The following is a 13883-nucleotide window of genomic DNA, read 5'->3' as shown; positions in this document are numbered from 1 at the left end:
TGTAATGATGACATAACATCTGAAGCATGCGTCAGTCGATTAGTTGGGAATTTAACTGGCAACCTTGTTATTATTGCACAGTCGCAATATAGTGTGCTGGTAGAGAGAGAGTTTAAGCTACATGAAGGAGGGGACTAAAAAGGGTGAGGAATGGCAGATGTGCATTAATCAGCTGTGGTCATTTATCAGGTAGGATGTGATTAATTGAACTCATCCAGCTGTTAACCTCCAGGTAAACGGCTGATGCATTCTGGCCAGGCCCAGTCCCACACCCAGGACAGGAAGAGGATTTCAGGGGATCATGGATGCAGGAAGTCCGATACAGGTTCGCCTTTGAGAGCTTACCAGAGCCTCTTTGCCACCTCCTGCTAGAGATGCCTGGAAGGGACAATCTTTATCTGTTGGTGATTTTAGGGCTTTGCTTTGGGGGAGATTTTCCTGCCTCTTCTTACCGGCTCGCCATCTGTCTTTTACCTCTCCCTTTTCAATGACACATCAGAGACATTAGTAGAGTAGGAGGGAGCCACGCTCAGCACCATCTGCACTCTTCATCAAGCACACAATGATCATCATCCAGCCAAACTATGTGCCCCCTGACATGCAGCCCGATGTTACCATGGAAACCAACACCATCGTGTCACAGTGACCGCACAGTAGATTGCTTTGACTTTAGACTGCGGGTTTGTGACACTGATCTAGTGTGGGTTTCCCTGCTCTGGACCAAAGAGCAACAAACATGTCCTAACATGGCTCACCTGTCTTAGCTTCCACTCCTGCTCCTGCTCAGACTCTCTAGGCCTTAGCGGGTCCTTTAGCGCCAAATCCGACTCCATGGACATTGCATCATAGGGCACAGACAACGGCGGTTGTAAGGGCTGTTGCTGCTGCCTTTTGAGTGGCTCATTGGACATGTGGACTTTGCTGATGCGCTGCGCTGCACGGTTGTCCCTTGCACGTTGCTGGAAGACAAGACTGCGGAGTGAGGGACTTGACATGACAATGGTCAGTGGTGGTGATAATTCAGACATGTTTGTTGACACATTTGGTAATTGATGGTCTGCACTCACTACAAAAGGTGCTCTGTCCTGAGAGCTCGCTTTTCTCCACAGTTTGGCGATCTGCTTCACTCTTGTGGACCACTCTGTCACACACAAAGACACAGGGTTTACACCACAACAATGACACATCTCTCTTCAGTTGACTTATTTTAGTGTGTGCACATGTACCAGGATACTGCTCCTTAAGCTGGGGGAAGTTGGTGTTGCAGTAGAGCACGGGGGCAACAGTAGCCTGCTCGCCCAGAGCCTCCTCCTTTTCCCACTTCAACATGCTCCTCTGTGCCGTAGACAAGGCGTCCTGCTCGCCCTCTCCCCCAGCCTGATTAGCTGGAGGCAGGCAAGGGGCAGAGCCGGGGAAGGGTCCCTCTGGAGGACAAATTCGGTGACTCGCCGTGCCAGGAGTGCCGCTCGGCATCATGGGAGGGTTGACCAAGTGAGGGGCTCGTCCTGTGAGGCCATTCATCAGAGGAAGACGAGGAAACACGGCTGCTGAGACACAATCCACACAGTGAACACCATGAAGAAAAGCCTTCATCATTGTGTGTGTGTGTGTGTGTGTGTGTGCGAGCGCATACCTGTGTGTGTTTTGCTTCCTGCAGCAGTGTGGTGGTGATGTTTCTCGCTGTTGTCCGGGCTGAGCACAGCAGTGAAAAGGTCTTCCACATCTTTGCCCTCAAGCTCTGAAGACAATGAAGACACATGTAAATGTGGCTGCCAACACCAGGTGTGTGGCGCTATTTAATGTGTAGCAGGTGAGATGAGGGTGAGGGTTCCTACCTGGAATATTGTACAGTTTGCTGAGGAGGGCACCTGGAAGAAAAATAGATGCTTAATCGAAGATTCCACATGCCACAAACAGCACTGTTATTCATCATGTACTCACCGTCTGTCACCATCTTGTCAAGCTCAGGGTTTAAGATGGCATCCAGAGGCTCTTCCTGCAATGATCTATGACTGTGTCCGCCACTTCCGGTCAGCAAGGGGTCTTCCGCCATGGACCCGATGTCTAGGCCCGCTGAGAAACCAACGTAAAGACTTGGTAAGTAAAAGGTAGGAAGCAGCATGAGGAAGACTAAGGAGATGAAGAGGGAAAGAAAATTTGAGATGGGACCAGTTATATCCCAAGAAGAGGAACCGTTCAGTCAGCTAGCAAGCCAAGCCAAAGGAAAGGAAACAGCGAAAGTGGTCCTATCCAAAATCATTATCTAACAACCAGGAACTCCCCCGCTAACAACTACATCGCAACAGGAAGAGGAGGAGCAAAAGGGGGAAGAAACGCTAGCTTCCTGTGGACTCTTACCAAATGGAGAGGGGGAGCGCTCCACCTGGAACTGGCCTACAAAACAGACACACAGTTATCCACCAAGCCGACCAATCGCGATGAAGATTGTTGGTCAGCCAATCAGTGTGCAGAAACAACAATGTGCGAAAGACAAAACGTAGCAGAGCTAAAAAGAAAGTCCGGTAAACACCCACGAAAGAAGGGAAAACTGTTAGCTTAGCATGTAGTTTATCAACAAGGTCATTTCTTAAATGCTCGACATACAAACCATTCCAAAAGTGCGCGAAAGGGAGTGTTTATGTGCTTAATAAAGGAGTGAATAGAAAGAGACAAAATCGAGTGGTAGACGGTGTGATGGACAGTGGTTGTGACCGTGCCCCTTCACCAATGGTACCTGTGTGTCCGGTGGCCAGAATTTGAGGATGAGTGTTGAGAACGTCAGACAGATCCACGAGCGCATCGTCCGACATGGCTGGTTGGCGACACACATGTGTATCACAATGTTGTCATGGCCATGTTACACACATTCACACAAGTCACAGTAAGGCTCGCAACTTAGTCATGGTGATGGTCACAAAATGTCGACAAAAATTAAAGGTGACATGATATAAGGTTAATGAATGTCAGAAATTAACTCACGCAGTCTTTCTTGCTTTCGGATCACCATCTTGTCTGAGGGGGCGGGGCCTTTCAGATCGACTGCTGCTGACTGACTGGCTCTCGCTACCTCTGATACCATCCTCTGGTCCAACTGGCGAATGCGTTCCAGAAGATCCCGACCAAAGAAAGCGTCCTTAAAGGGGACAGATGAAAGCCAATCAGAAAACAGTGACTGATCGTGTGTGTGCGTGTCTCTGTGTGTGTGTGAGTGTGTGCGTATAAATGTGTGTTACCTGTAGATAGGAAGGAAAAGCCTCCTCCAGCTTGGTCTTTTTCTTTCTATATCTCTTCTTCACCTTGTCAAGGGTCTGGTCAGCTACATCTGTGATGATGTGTTCTTGGTTAAAGCAACATTTTAATAACAAGTGACATCAACAGGTCTCACCTTCGTCTCCATGCAACATGTCAGTTGAATCGTTCCTGCACAGTTTGAATCCGCTTGACCCCGCCTTCCCGCCTCGTTGGCGCACCATGAAGCCTCCAATACCTGCAAGATGGATGATGATGATGATTAATACTGTATTCCAGCTACAGGTGTCTTCCTTACCTGGTCTATAGGGCTTCCTCTTCCTCTTTGTGCTGCCACCTGCCATATGGAGCTCCTTGCTGACATCATCATAGGGGGCGTGGTCTCTCTCAGGACTGGAGTCCGACTTGAGGTCACAATCCAGGTGCACTGCAGAGAGAGACGCTGGTTCAAAAAAAGTGTGTATGTCCTCGTGTGTGTGTGTGCAGGTGTAAGTGACCCCTCACCTCTGTGATGGTGGTCTTGTTCGCTAGTGTGAGGGTCAGGTGGGGTCTGCAGGACGGACACGCTGTTCTGGTTGATGATCCTCAACTTTAGTTTGGGTTTGCACCTGACAGGAGACCGGAAGAAGATGAGCAACACTTTCTCAGATGACCCTTGAGTTGTGTCACATCAAACTCACCTGCGATACCTGCGCGCTGAGGTCAAAGGTTCAACCAGGGACTGCAGGTGAGAGAGGCCCGACTCTGTCAGACAAACTCCATCCTGAGTGTATGTCTTTATGTCTGTACACACACACAAACACACACAGTGAAAATGACATCCATTGTTGCCAAAAAAAGTGAAAACAAACCTGCTTCACGGCTCCTAGAGATGATCTGAGACATGTAGGAGGAGTCCAAACTGTCCGACCTCCCTGCAACCGGTACATGATACAGCCATTAGAAGACGCCAATTAAAGAGTTTTAGTGTGTGTGTGCGTGCGAGTTTTACCAAATGAGATGCGGCTGTGTGTTCTACACAACGAACAGTTGAAGCCCTCGTCAGCTGCCATCTCTACCTCGTCTTCGGACGTCAGACCCTCACAACTGGCATGCACCCACCTACACACAAAAATATAAATGTAATGTACAAAATGAGGAAACTCCCATAGGGATGACTCTGCTTTGATGCAAATGTACATGCAAAACAGATTTAACTTGCCAAAACACCCTAAAGTTTCAGTGGGTGTTTGGTAGAAATTTAAAGTCAATCAACCTTAAATAAAAGCGGTATTCAGAAATTTCTGTTTCGAACCTGTCACACTGCTGACACTGTAGAATGAGGTCGTCCTGTGTATAAAGCCTCTGACAGAGGGGGCAGCAGGTCAGACTGGCACATGGTGCGCAGCGGCTGTAGTTACTCTGCCAATCACAGTGCAGCCCGGGAGAAGCGGAGCCACACTGGACGCACCACACACACCTGGAGAGGAAATAGGACAGGCTCTTAGAGATTACACTCATAAAACACAGAGTGGTGATTGACAAGAGCACCCACCACTTGCACTTCCAGGCTCCCTTAGGCACCATGTGGAGGGGCGGGTCCAGGCAGTACGTATGGTAGCTGATGTCGCAGTCGTCGCATAGCAACAGACGCCCAGGGTCACTGGCCTCGCCGCATGCCTCACATACGGTACATTCCAGACAGCGCCACCCTTTGGTCAGGATGACTCGCGTAATCTGCAGAAACGGGATGTGTCCGATTATTTAGACCACGATGACATTTCAACATTAATCCTGCACAATGATTGACAGCTACCTTCACATTGACGCAGTAGGGGTGGTAACACTGTCCGCACTGAGAACACGCCAACAGTCGACCTTCCGCTCCTTGACCGAAGCTGCCGCACACCACACACATGTCCTACACAACAACAAAAAACATGTCAGCTTATTTTTAAGACATTTTTATTCAAAAACGTTTAGACGTAAGTCAGCACCTGTCTGAGGGTGAACAGGTCAGAGGTGGAGAACATCACCACCGTGTTGTGCATGGAGTTCTCCTCCTCTTCCTTAGGCGGGATCGACTCCACAAAACCATACTGTCAACCAGAACACTCACTGGTCAGCGGTTACCACGGTGAGGTGTGTTTGCATATGTGTGTGTTCGCTCTCACTGCAGGTGACACAGACAAAAAGTCCTGTGTCTTAATTCTGCTCCTTCCTCTTCCTCCTCTTCCACCTCCTACACCTCCTCCTCTGGCCCTCCTTCTACCAGGAAACCCCGAACCACGACCCTGAGAAGTCGCAGTACAAGGAAGAAGCCGAAGAGCAAGGAAGACATGAGATTAGAACTTGACATTCATCACATCATCTTCATCAATCTAAAAGGATACTGAATCAGATAGACATCAATAGTGACAGTGTGCTTGTTTTGCTTCAGTCACAGGCCAGACGGGCGGGTTTTGCAAGTGGTGGTTAGTTATAGCCACGGAAATCAATCATGGTTAGGGTGCGCTTCTTTACCACTCTCATGCTCCAGAGCGGGGAGTCCGGTGGACGATATTTAGGGCTGTCCCTCCCACCCTCCCCAGTAGAGTCCTGGGAGGAAGAGGGGGGGCTGACTGCCCTGACATTACTCCACCACGAACCCTGAGGTAGGGAGGAGGACGGGTGAAGGACACCACAGAAAAGGAGAAGAAAAAAAAGTGAGGAAAATGGAGTAATAAAAGGACGTGAAGATGGAGGGGGGGACAAAATGCAGTAGCATAAATGCAACGGCCATTAAAAGAAATAAAGCCTCCAATAAAAACACAACATACTCATAAAGCAACAGGATGCTGTTACTGTGACAACAGCATGCAGCCATTCACAGACCATTAGTAGTAAACACTCAGTGTAGTTATTAAATTATACTGAAAAACTGGTACAGTGTCAGTAAATGACACGTGAAGAGAACTGACAGTCAAGAAGCATCAAAGGTCACATACCTGCCTGACCCTGGCCCTGCCAGGGGAGAACTTTCTTTTGGTGATGGCTGGCTTTCCCATACCAATTTTAGGAGTGAGCGGTATCACAGTGGAGGGCGGAATCTGGAAATGAGTGAGGAGAAGTTTATGAGGAGGATAAAAAGAGAAGCAGTCAGTTTCCAACATCTGCATCAATTTTACCTGGGAGAGGGGAGGAGACTCCCTGTATGGAGGGCTGAACCTGAGAGGAGGGGAAGGTGGGGAAAGTGGCGGCGGTGTGATGGGCTCTCTGGCAGGGGAGGTTTCAGGTGACGCCTCGGTGGAAAAAGGAGACTGCCGAAGTCGTAAGGAGAGGTCGTCTAATGGTGCGAAAGAGGAGCATAAAGGAGGCCTGAGGCTCCGCCCTTTCCCCCGGGTGGGGATGGGAGGCGGACTAAAGGAGGACAGGTGTAGAAAGGAGGCGGGAGGAGACTCCGTGGTCATCAACTTCATCACCTCCACATCTAAAGAGGGATCCAGCTCCAGCACAGGACTCAGTGGCTCCTCCTCCACATAGGATTGGTCTTTGGGGTCAGCACTCTCTTGGTTCTCCCTATCATCGCTCTCCCCTATGTCCACCTGCCGAGAAACTTCATCAGAGACAGCAGCTGTTACTGTTGGTGTTTTTGGCTGCTCCTCCACCCATTCTGAAGACTCTGTTTTAGTGGGATTGGACTGGTCATCATCCCGGGCCCACGACATAGGACATGAATCCTCTTGTCCCGATTCCCTGTGATCCTTTAGAGAGGGGGAAGCTTCAACTGTCACGCTGAGTGTGAGGGAGGTGTCTGGGGAGCCTGCTTTTTTTGGAGACTGTGGTGACGGGACAGAACGGGGATCCAAAGAGGCTGCAGCAGGGGGACGAGGAGAGAGCTGAACTCCTAAAAAGACAAAGAGACAACATGGTCACTACTGCAATCATCACCACCCTCCTAGTGGAGAACATCTGAGCTCACAGACAATCTGATTTGTACCTGACAAGTGAAGATTGGAACCGCTGAGGCCTTCTTGCTCCTGGACATGCTCCTGATGGGCCTCTTCCTGGTCCTGCACTGCTCGCTTATGCTCCTGCGAGCTCCCTTGCTCCTTGTCATTTGTCATGGCGACAACTGTTGGAACCAAAATATTGTATAATTATAGTAGGTTATGGAGGCAATTTACAAACTATTATCTCATACTTACGAGATGTCGACTCTTTCTCAGCCAGAATGGCGCAACCAGGACTCGTTGGAGATGAGCTGATTCCTGACTCAACACTGATAATAAAACTTGCACCTGTTCCGGCCTCTGAACTCTCAGGGGTGGTAAGACCCGGACTTAGTGAGATTTTTCTAATAGCAAATTGAAATGGGGAACGTTGGCTACAGTGTTCCGTGCTATCCTGTGGAACACATGTGGGTGATGTCTGAGGAAACTTGTGGGAGGAGGCCGACAAACTGGAACTATCAACTGATTTGTTTGTACATGTAGCCTGAGGTGTGTCAGTGGGTTCCTGAGTGGGATTGCCAACTATTCTTTGACTCAAGGGGCTTAGAGGCTTAGTATCTGCAGTTGAACCTAAACGGGTACCCAGCTGAAATGAGTTGCAAATGACCGAGACCTGGACTTGGGAACTTTCTGCATTGTCCCTTTTGGGGCTTGAACTTGACATAGCAAGTCTCTGGTGAGCTTGAGCAGGGCCTGAGATAGAATCTGCGGGGCTACAAGGAAGTGTTTCACCACTCTGTGTTGAGCTAATATGTCCAAAAACAGATGGGGTCATGCAAGTTACTGAGGAACTTTGGTTGCTCGAGTAAATACTACTTTCGGAGTTGCTCAGATCTTTGCAAACAGAAATGTTAGCGGGACAAACAATCGGTCTACAGTGTGTAGGACTATCTGGAGGGGATATTGAATCTACTAATGTAGTCTCCGTGGGACTGTGGAATATTTGGACCTGTGAAGGACTAGACTGGACTGACTGTGGGAGCTGAGGAGGCTCTGGACTAACATTAACCAAGTTCTGATGATGAGGACGAGTTCCGAGAGAGAACGGGTTCATTTGTGTTGTTGTATCTTCATTTTCAGATGATGTAGTGTCTCCATGACTAGGAAGTATTAATAAGGTGCTAGTTGGTTCCCTTGAAGAGCTTATTGGTGCTGGGGGGGCGGCTGCTGGCTGAAAAGAGCTGTCCATCACAGGGCTAGCTGGTAAAGGCAGGCCAACGGCAATGTCTGATACCTTTGGCATTGAGTCAGAGGAGGCCTGAAGAAGTGAGCGGGCAGGACTAGCAGGCATTTCACTGGCATGTGAAGGGCTAGCACCATCTTTGACAGGTTGGATATGTGTTGGGCTCGCCATCTGTTCAACAGATTTCTCAGCACAAGAAGACATGCAAGCGAGGCTACTGTGTTCCATTTGGTGAACAAGGCTTTCTGGTGCTGGCGATGGTGGAGCATGAAAGGGAAGATGATTTGAAGGTTGAACTGTTAGAGTTGTTGTGCACATGACCGTGGTCGGGCTATAAAAAACAGATTCAAGTGTTTGACCGTTGAGGTTTGGACTCAGCGGAATGGCTTGAGGTCTAACCCCGGTGTGGAGACTGCTTTGGGAACATTCTGTTGGTGTAGCAGACTGACAAGCAAGCACATTAACCTGCAGAGGCCGACTACGGAGCATAGAGGCGATCTGTACTGGACTAGCGGGCTGTGACAGACTGCACTTGGTGGCGCTAACGGGGGTTCTTGATGGGCTACATGGTGCTGAAATGGGTCTACATGCAGTTTTCCTCCTGCCTGGGAAGGTAGTTTTTAAAGAGACTGGCGGAAAGTCCTGGTCCAGTGTTGAACTGATCTGTGCAGCCCACGCAGGCAAATGAGAAGGAGGGCTTGGTACCAGGCTCTCCTCATCCAGTGTTATTTCAACATCAAGTGATGTTCTTATAGGACTATGCAGCACATGAATGTATGATCCTTGATGGGTTTGGAGCAGCGACTCTTTAATGTTAATGTCAGTAGGACTACATGATCTACTGTTTTGGGAAATGGTCTGAGGCTTTGATTTGTCAGCATCCAATCTGATAGGACTGAGTTCCGACATCGGACTACCATGCAGTGGACTCTTTTGAGGAACTCTCGACATTAGCTGTTCTCTTGTTGAATCCATGGAAGTCATTTCTTGAGGACTCAGTTGAGCTTGTGGGGAAGTCAAATGGTCAGAAGACAAATGGGAGGGTGTTGAAGGCCTAGAATGATTTTCCTTACATTCTAAAGGACCATGATTGCATTGTGAGTTTTCTTTTACTTGTATTGGATTAGGATACAATGCTACAGGACTCCCCTGTAGTCCTGCAGTCTCGGATATGAGTGGGATAGATTGCAGTGCACCTTTTTGGAGCTCTGCTCCGCAAAGAGATTTAGCATTGATTTGTTGGGTTTCTGGAGATGCAACATTGATGTGTTGGGGTTCTGGGGCTGGAACATTGATGTGTTGGGGTTCTGGGGCTGGAACATTGATGTGTTGGGGTTCTGGGGCTGGAACATTGATTTGTTGGGGTTCTGGGGCTGGAACATTGATTTGTTGGGGTTCTGGGGCTGGAACATTGATTTGTTGGGGTTCTGGGGCTGGAACATTGATTTGTTGGGGTTCTGGGGCTGGAACATGGATTTGTTGGGGTTCTGGAGCTGGAACATTGATTTGTTGGGGTTCTGGAGCTGGAACATTGATGTGTTGGGGTTCTGGGGGTGGAACATTGATTTGTTGGGGTTCTGGGGATGGAACATTGATTTGTTGGGGTTCTGGGGCTGGAACATTGATTTGTTGGGGTTCTGGGGCTGGAACATTGATTTGTTGGGGTTCTGGGGTTGGAACATTGATTTGTTGGGGTTCTGGAGCTGGAACATTGATTTGTTGGGGTTCTGGAGCTGGAACATTGATTTGTTGGGGTTCTGGAGCTGGAACATTGATTTGTTGGGGTTCTGGAGATGGATCATTGATTTGTTGGGGTTCCCTGGTATTGTTTTGAACCTCTGTGAGGCCCAGGTCAAATGAACTGGAATTCTGTGTAAGCTCTGTGGCTTCTTCAGGAGATAGTATTGAACTTTGCTGGAGCTCTGTGACCTTAGAAAGCGATAGAGGGTTTTTCTGAAGCTCTGCGACAGTAGATGGAGAAGGTACTGGACTTTGTTCGAGCTCTGCGACAGTGGAAGGGGAGGGTATTGGACTTTGTTGGACTGCTATGGCACTAGGAAATGATACTGGACTTTGTTGGAGCTCTGCAACAGTGGAAGGAGAGGGTACTGGACTTTGTTGGACTGCTGTGGCACTAGGAGATGGTGCTGGACTTTTCTGAAGCTCAACCACGTTACAAAATGATAGAGTGGTTCTCTGACACTCTGTGACAATAGGAGATAAGAGAGGGCTTTCTTGGACCTCTGTGTGGTTTGATGGAGATGGTACCACAATGTTCTGGTCCTCTGTGAGGATCGATAAAGATGGTACCGGACTTTCCTGGACCTCTGTGGGGTTCAATGAAGATGGTACCGGACTTTCCTGGACCTCTAAAGGGATTGATGAAAACTGTACTGGACTTTCCTGGACCTCTGTGGGGATGGATAAAGATGGTACCAGACATTCCTGGACCACAGTGGAGTTAGAAAAAGATGGTATTGGACATTCCTCGACCGCTTTGACACTAGGAGATGTGATTCGACTTTGCTGAAGCTCAGAAAGTTTCGATGAACATAGCTGTGGACAATGCTGGAGCTCTGTGACATCCAGAGATGGTGCTGGTCTGAGTTCTTGTTCTGTGGTGTTAGAAGGAGATTGTAGTGGATTATGGTGAAGCTCTGTGGCATCGTAAGGGGACAGCACTGGACTTTGTTGTAAATCTGCAATTGTAGAAGAACATTGGACTGCATTGTGGTGGTACTCTGTAACATCAAAAGGAGATGGTACTGGACTTTGTCTTTGCTCTGTGGGGTTCGGTAAATATGGTATTGGACTTTCCTGAAGCTCTGTGTTTTTTGATGAAAATGGTATTGGATTTTCTTGAGACTCTGTGCTCTTCGGAGATGCTACTTGACTTTGTTGGAATTCTGCAACAGTAGATGGTACTAGACTTTTTTTGTTCTCTGCGACAGACGACTGTGCTGGACTTTTCTGGAGCTCTGCGACTGTAGAAGGAGATGGTGCTGGACACTGCTTTTGGTCTGCGACTGTAGCAGGAGATGGTGTCGTACTTAGCTGGAGCTCTGAGACTGTAGAATATATTGGTGCTGGACTTTTCTGGAGCTCTGAGACTGTAGAATATATTGGTGCTGGACTTTTCTGGAGCTCTGCGACTGTAGAAGGAGATGGTGCTGGACTTTTCTGGAGCTCTGCAACTATGGAAGGAGATGGTGCTGGACTTTTCTGGAGCTCTGCAACTATGGAAGGAGATGGTGGTGGACTTTGTTGTAGTTCTGCGACTTTATATGGAGATGGTGCTGGATTTTTCTGGATCTCTGCAACTGTAGAAGGAGATGGTGCTGGACTTTTCTGGAGCTCTGCCACTATGGAAGGAGATGGTGCTGGACTTTTCTGGAGCTCTGTGACTGTAATAGGAGATGGTGGTGGACTTTGCTGGAGCTCTGCGACTGTAGAAGGAGATGGTGCTGGACTTTTCTGGAGCTCTGCAACTATGGAAGGAGATGGTGCTGGACTTTGTTGTGGTTCTACGACTTCATATGGAGATGGTGCTGGATTTTTCTGGAGCTCTGCAACTGTAGAAGGAGATGGTGCTGGACTTTTCTGGAGCTCTGCAACTATGGAAGGAGATGGTGCTGGATTTTTCTGGAGCTCTGCAACTGTAGAAGGAGATGGTGCTGGACTTTTCTGGAGCTCTGCAACTATGGAAGGAGATGGTGCTGGACTTTGTTGTAGTTCTGCGACTTCATATGGAGATGGTGCTGGATTTTTCTGGAGCTCTGCAACTGTAGAAGGAGATGGTGGTGGACTTTTCTGGAGCTCTGTAAATATGGAAGGAGATGGTGCTGGACTTTTCTGCAGTTCTGTGACTGTAGAAGGAAATGGTGATGGACTGCGCTGGAGCTCTGTGACTGTAGAAGGAGATGGTGCTGGACTTTTCTGGAGCTCTGCAACTATCGAAGGAGATGGTGCTGGACTTTGCTGTAGTTCTGCGACTGTATATGGATATAGTGCTAGATTTTTCTGGAGCTTTGCGACAGTAGAAGGTGATGGTGGTGGACTTTGCTGGAGCTCTGCAACTGTAGAAGGAGATGGTGCTGTACTTTTCAGGAGTTCTGCGACTGTTGAAGGAGATTGTGCTGGATTTTTCTGGAGCTCTGTGACTCTCAAAGGAGATGGTGCTGGACTTTTCTGGAGCTCTGCGACTGTAGAATTTGATGGTGCTGGACTTTGCTGGAGCTCTGCAACAATACGAGATTGTGCTGGACTTTTCTGGAGCTCTGCGACTGTAGAGGGTGATGGTGCTGGACTTTGCTGGAGCTCTGTGACTGTAAAAGGAGATGGCGCTGGACTTTGCTGGAGTTCGGTGTGTTTCGATGAAGATTGTACAGGACTTTCCTGAAGCTCTGTCATCTCAGCAGGCAATAGTACAGGTTGGAAGTTTGTGAGCTCAGATAAAGATTGCCCTGTACTTTCACAGAGTACTGTTGAGTTAAGGGGAGACTTTGAAAGATGTGTCTGGAGTTCCGTGCAGGAACTTTGGTGGAGATTTGTGGGGTTCACAGAAGATGGCTGTGGACTATGATGGAACTCCGTGAGATTTGTAGGAGATGATGGTGGACTTCGTTTCAGCACTGCGGACTCAGTGGAAGATTGTTCTGGACTTTGCTGGAGGTCTGTTAGATCAGATTGTGATAGTTGTGGACTTGGTTTTTGCTCTGTAGGGCTAGCAGGACATGGTACTGGACTTGAACATTGCTTTATGGGGTTAGCAGGAAATGGTCCCTGACTTATTTGTGGCTCTGTAGGATTAGAAGGTGATGGTACTGTACTCAGACTTTGCTCTACAGAGATAGAGGAAGGTACTGGACTTATTTGTTGCTCTATGGGTTTAGGAGATGGTACTTGAATTTGTTGTGGCTCTGTAGGATTAGAAGGTGATGGTACTGGACTCAGTCTTTGCTCTACAGGGTTAGGAGATGGTGCTGAACTATGCTGAAGTTCTGCATGGTTAAAGGGAGAGCTTGGTTTTAGCTCTGTGGGGCCAGAGGGTGACAGTTTGGGGCTTCGGTTTAACTCTGTGTTCTCAGGTTGTGACTGGATAAGACTTTCATGTGATGGTTCCGTGTTTACAGTTGGGGCGTGGTCCAAACAGACAATCCGGACCGGGCTTTGGGCAGTACTACCATGTACAATGGGTAGAACTTCAGCAGGACTTTGAACTGACGGCGGAGTCACGTAGATGTCCGGCGCCTTTGTGGGACTGAGCTGGAGGTCTAAGGCGGGACTGTGTGGGATTGGTGTGTGCAGCGTTAGCTCCTCTCCCACAGGCTGACAGGTGGAGCAAATGTAACCATCAGACTTTGTTCGGTCCTCTTCTGCCTGGACAATACACTCTTTGTGAACACACCTAGAACACAACACACACACAGTTACACACAAACATACAGCTGCACGTGTTGTGTTGTCTGCTTGATTATGTA

The 13883-nt window shown here is 48.5% G+C and overlaps 1 protein-coding gene across 1 annotated transcript in view; it reads right to left on the bottom strand.

The window, feature by feature from the left end:
- LOC133609598 (histone-lysine N-methyltransferase 2C-like) overlaps positions 1 to 13883 on the bottom strand; it is a 37956-nt gene that overhangs the window by 20046 nt on the left and 4027 nt on the right. Inside the window, exons 13-39 of the mRNA XM_072913505.1 lie at positions 7416 to 13810; positions 7208 to 7342; positions 6396 to 7114; positions 6216 to 6317; positions 5752 to 5877; positions 5403 to 5522; positions 5226 to 5327; positions 5045 to 5149; positions 4784 to 4965; positions 4544 to 4708; positions 4241 to 4350; positions 4101 to 4163; positions 3930 to 4032; positions 3754 to 3857; positions 3548 to 3676; positions 3386 to 3487; positions 3234 to 3322; positions 2980 to 3133; positions 2735 to 2812; positions 2359 to 2394; positions 1942 to 2073; positions 1836 to 1868; positions 1634 to 1738; positions 1227 to 1547; positions 1068 to 1141; positions 756 to 959; positions 346 to 480 (exon numbers count right to left, since the gene is read on the bottom strand). Coding sequence (XP_072769606.1) covers positions 346 to 480; positions 756 to 959; positions 1068 to 1141; positions 1227 to 1547; positions 1634 to 1738; positions 1836 to 1868; positions 1942 to 2073; positions 2359 to 2394; positions 2735 to 2812; positions 2980 to 3133; positions 3234 to 3322; positions 3386 to 3487; positions 3548 to 3676; positions 3754 to 3857; positions 3930 to 4032; positions 4101 to 4163; positions 4241 to 4350; positions 4544 to 4708; positions 4784 to 4965; positions 5045 to 5149; positions 5226 to 5327; positions 5403 to 5522; positions 5752 to 5877; positions 6216 to 6317; positions 6396 to 7114; positions 7208 to 7342; positions 7416 to 13810 — 10123 coding nt within the window. The remainder of the gene's footprint in view (positions 1 to 345; positions 481 to 755; positions 960 to 1067; positions 1142 to 1226; positions 1548 to 1633; positions 1739 to 1835; positions 1869 to 1941; positions 2074 to 2358; positions 2395 to 2734; positions 2813 to 2979; positions 3134 to 3233; positions 3323 to 3385; positions 3488 to 3547; positions 3677 to 3753; positions 3858 to 3929; positions 4033 to 4100; positions 4164 to 4240; positions 4351 to 4543; positions 4709 to 4783; positions 4966 to 5044; positions 5150 to 5225; positions 5328 to 5402; positions 5523 to 5751; positions 5878 to 6215; positions 6318 to 6395; positions 7115 to 7207; positions 7343 to 7415; positions 13811 to 13883) is intronic.

This window comes from Nerophis lumbriciformis, linkage group LG07 (genome assembly GCF_033978685.3).
Source record: "Nerophis lumbriciformis linkage group LG07, RoL_Nlum_v2.1, whole genome shotgun sequence".
Classification (NCBI taxonomy): Eukaryota; Metazoa; Chordata; class Actinopteri; order Syngnathiformes; family Syngnathidae; genus Nerophis; species Nerophis lumbriciformis.
This window is presented reverse-complemented; position numbering and strand designations above follow the sequence as displayed.